This window comes from Sphaeroforma arctica (genome assembly GCF_001186125.1).
Source record: "Sphaeroforma arctica JP610 unplaced genomic scaffold supercont1.2841, whole genome shotgun sequence".
Taxonomy (NCBI): Eukaryota; class Ichthyosporea; order Ichthyophonida; genus Sphaeroforma; species Sphaeroforma arctica.
In genome coordinates, this window is record NW_014037717.1 from 1 (window position 1) to 4,729 (window position 4,729).

The 4,729-nt window shown below is 43.3% G+C and overlaps 1 protein-coding gene across 1 annotated transcript; it reads left to right on the forward strand.

Annotated features, from left to right (window-relative positions):
- Nucleotides 1-757: 757 nt before the first annotated feature.
- On the forward strand, nt 758-4,729 carry SARC_13044 (cfr family radical SAM enzyme; the record flags this gene model as incomplete). Its single annotated transcript, XM_014292833.1, has 6 exons — nt 758-931; nt 1,623-1,773; nt 1,920-2,061; nt 2,543-2,855; nt 3,117-3,195; nt 3,587-4,729. Coding segments are annotated over 6 exons (1,317 nt in total), but the record flags the coding sequence as incomplete, so codon positions are not given.

Genomic DNA, 4,729 nt, shown 5'->3' on the forward strand with positions numbered 1-4,729 from the left:
ATATGTGTGTGTGTGTGTACGTATATATATATGTGTATCTGTTTGTTGGTGAGTGTATGTGTGTGTGTAAGTATATATTTGAATGTATATAAATGTATATATATGTGTGTTTTTGTGTGGCTATATGCATTAGTATTTGTCTGGTGTGTGTGTGCGTGTTTGCGTGTGTGTATATATCGTGTGCGCATGTGTGCTAAAGTGCGTTTATATATATATATGTGTGTGTGTGTGGTGGGTGTATGTCTGTGTCTGTTTCTGCGTTAGTGTCTGTGTCCGTTTCTATTTATACATATATATATATATATAGTTGGTGTAAGCAACGCGTTATAGTTTTGAAATGTTGTTTTTTTCTGTGGCTAGCCCCTATAGCAATCGCATGCAAGTTCATGGCCTGTTGCTAAACAAGTTCGTTATGCACTGATTCTCCAGTCAATGCATAGCACCCTAACCTCGGTAATAATCGTAAGGTGATGTTTGGATGCATGATTGCGAACGATGCTCTCTACTATTGCCTAGTACGGAAGATGATAGCATACAAGAGTCAATCGTGACTGGTGATGTCCCGGTTTGTTTATTTTTTGTTATTTTTCAACCATGGCACTTGAAATGTACAGTGTATGTCGATGGCACCTCTGTTTTTTACTTCGTTTGGCTGCGCAATTTGTGGACATTGTTCTCACACGCATACTTCTGTATGTAAATAACGCTTTCATTTACAAACATATATTTCGATACACCTGCACTTTTGCGTCTGCAGGACTTTGTTGTTAGCGCCGGCTGCAAACCGTTTCAATCCAAGCAGCTAAGAGATCTGCTCTACAAAAAGCACACAAAGTCGTTTGATGAGATGATGTACATTCCCAAACATCTCCGACAAGACCTCAAGGATACCTTCCATATTGCTGGGTGTCTGGACCTCAAAAAAGAACTGGTGAGTTCGAATATACATTAGAGCGATGTTTTAAATGTGGTCAGGTCCAACCTAAGTCGTGCACACTGGTTGCCTTATTCGCGTGCACCTTATTTTTTAAGTCCAGCAATTGCACATTGTTAAGCCACGATGTTGACGTTGTGTATGGGGTTCTGGTATAGTATAGTGTCGCCTTGTCATGCCTATAAGGATCCTCCTCTGCGGTACATGTTTAAGCAGCCACCCCCAGTATTGAAACACATTCCAACGGTGTTATTGAATTAGATTATATCCTTACGTTTCTATTGCACAGTAAATGTTCAACTTGGATTTTGGAATGTGTGTGCGCATGATTAACATACACTTTCAAAAATTCAAAAACATCCCTTTCTTAAGGGCTGTGTAATAAGGAATCCCTAAATCGAAAGTATTAGAGACGCGCATATATAGTGCAGACAGCTGACCATATACCCAGGCATAATCCACACTTTTGCAAGCAATTCCCATATGAAATTTTCACAGTTCTAGCATTCGCATACCCGATTTAGTCTGTTTCATACTATTGCCTTTGTACTCGCCATAGAGGCTACCGTACGTTCAGGTATGAACAGTACTTGAGCCGAAATGGACTGTAACATCGTGTAGCTGTCACTTGTACTTCACATTCCATTCATCTGCCTCTCCGCGCATGCAATCCGCCTGTATATTTCAGGTGAGCAGGGATGGTACCATCAAGCATGCTTACGGAATAGCGGGAGGATCGATCATCGAGACAGTGTTGATGCGATACAAAGATGGGAGAAATACGGCCTGCATCAGCTCGCAGGCCGGATGTGCAATGAACTGCAGCTTTTGTGCCACTGGTATGTTTTACCGGCGGTGTCGGTCGTCTATTCGAATATGTTCGTAAGAATGCTTCTGCGATGATTCAATACACACCCTGCATTCGAGTGTGTGCGAAATTGATTCTTTGTTCTGTTTGCCTATCCATTCGCTTTTGGCATTGTAGGTCAATCTGGATTCACCCGAAACCTCACGCATGAAGAGATTTTCGAACAGGCGTACAATATGGCCGATTTTTGTCAGAGTGAGGGTCAGAGATTAAGCAATGTCGTATTTATGGGCATGGGCGAACCACTCAACAATTACAAGTAAGCATTCACGCTTCGTTCTCAATTGGTTTGTACATCAACGATGACACGCGACCTACCAGGCCACAATCACCTGCAATAAAATATGAGCAGCAGAAGGCGAAAGTCATTCTCACCATTGCATTTAATCCACCGTTCACTAATGGACCAACAGTCAGCGAATCGTTCATAGCCATATGTACATCGCCAACGCACAACTGCGAATGATTTTCTACATGTACATCGTGCCAAGTACACTGGCGCCTCACAACGGCAAATATTTCTCATTGCAATTTGGGAAATCGAATTTCAATACTAAGCCATTTGCTGAGCATATTTGTGGTGTGATACATAGAGAAAGTTCAGCAATCGCTACTTTTGCACACACTCGTGCTTGCAGTTTGTTTTATCTACTACAGTTCCAATTGCCAGTGAGTGGTCCTTTTCTACTTGTACGCCTTCCAATTTTAGATTGAACGTCTGTATCTGTTTTTACCCACAGAAACGTTACGAAAGCCGCTCACATGATGAATACGCACCTGGGCATAGGTGCACAGCATATTACCATCAGCACAGTAGGCAATGTGCCCAAGATTAAGAAGCTCGCAACCGAAAAGCTACGCACAACGCTGGCCATTAGCCTGCACACGCCGTACGAGGACGAGAGGGCGAAAATCATGCCGATTAGTACAAAGTATCCTATATGCGAGCTTGTGCATGCGGCTGTGAACTATGCTGAGAACACCAACAGACGAGTTACGTTTGAATACTGTCTCATTCATGGCCAGAACGATTCGCAGAAGCACGCTTACAAGGTATGGGGGAAACGTCCTTCTTCTTCTTTTTGCGAGCACAGCTGCACGTCATTCATTTAATACAGAGCGAAGCTGCCAATCAAATTGCTGTGTTTCGGAATTTCTTTGGAGTCTGAGCGTTTTGCAGGTATTCCATACGACTCATGTTTTCGGGCAGATGCAACTTGCTTTGACTCTTTAGACATGAAAATTTCTCGTCATATGACTTAAATTTGCAATGAAGCTCGTATAACTTGAAACGTCCGTATTCCATATCCTCAGCTGGCCCGTGTTCTGGGTCCGATGAAAGGCCTGTCCCATGTCAATTTAATCCCGCTAAACCCTACGCCTACTTTCGAAGGTATGTTTTGGGACACGAGCAAGACGGTCTGATAACTCTTTGTGCGATCTCGCACATATTGCTTGTCATGATATTAGCGTCGCATCCCTTCCAGCTATGTTCTGCTGGCAGTATCTGAACGCGTAGAATCCTGTTTGATTGTGAATCAAACATGAGATATCAGCCGAGACAAACAGTACGATTGCTAAATTCTCTTTTTATTCATGTTGAGTGCCACGCTTTCACGTACATACGAATTAATCAAATAACCATCTTATTGTGTCAATCCCGACCACTCATAAACTGGCAAAAGTGCGAATGTAAATATTATTTGTTATCTCACAAAACTTTTCAATTTCCAATACGTTGTTATTATACTAAAATGTATACAAACGATTTCTCAACTTGTCAGGTAAAGCCTCTACCGAAGAGTCTGTTCGTGTCTTCCAGGAGATTCTGATGACCGCGGGGGCTATACCTTCCACAGTGCGCGTGAAGAGAGGTGTGGATATTGATGCCGGCTGTGGACAGTTGGCCGATTCATTACTCAAAGATATCGCGAAAGTAAAGCGCAGGTCTGGTAACAAATCAGCTATCAATGAAATGATAGGTTCCGAAAGTAGCTTTGCGGAAGATGAAGGATCTGAACAAACAAGCGAGGAGAAGAAGAAAACGCATGGCGATGACTCCGATATAATTCAGTCTTTTGGTACCGGTAAACATACAAGTGACAATATCATAGCGAAAGGCGTTAATGTGATTCATGCGCCAAGTGGTAAACACGCGAAGAGCAACCCTCGCTTTTGGGCGAAACCTGGTGCATTGGAGGCAGGGGACGCGAGTGTGCAGCAAAGAACAGCTTTGTTATGAGCCCTGAAGTGAGGATCAGTTGCGATTTCTCAATGATAGATATCGGTGGGCGGCGCGTGCGGGACTGTGCTTATAGGCGATCGTGACAAAGCGCTTGCATCCTCAAGCACACTTAATAGCCTGATGGAATCGGCATTGCTGGTGAGCCGTATCAGGGGCAGTCGATGTTGAGTATGATACGCAATTTTTTCAACCCGCAAACGGTGCTAGAAGCTAAATCTCTCTTGTTCGCAACTACAAAGTACAACGGTATATATTTTGGCAAACCTATCATCTCTCAGGTACATTCATTTGATGGTAATCGGTAGCTTTCTATGAACAGGAAGCCCCAGTGGGGCCAAATTCCAACTCGATTGCTCGCCAATAGCCTTCATGTCCGAGTATAAATCTCGAACGAACTGAGGCAGCTTCAGCTAGTACACGCAGGTAGCCTTGTTCACGTATCAACCGACTGTACGCCTCCAAGAAGCATAGACAACCCAGTCACATATGAGCAAGCACATAAGGCCATTTGAAGCTAAAGAACGCACGAGCTGAATTGAAGTTGTGGTGTGGGCGAGCACGCATTCTTTCAATTTCAACAACAATGGCTATCATCTATATGTAAGTCTATTCCGCAAGCGACAGCTTGACGCCTTTGATATTCAACTCATTGCGAAACGCGACATAAGTTTTAGCTAAAACC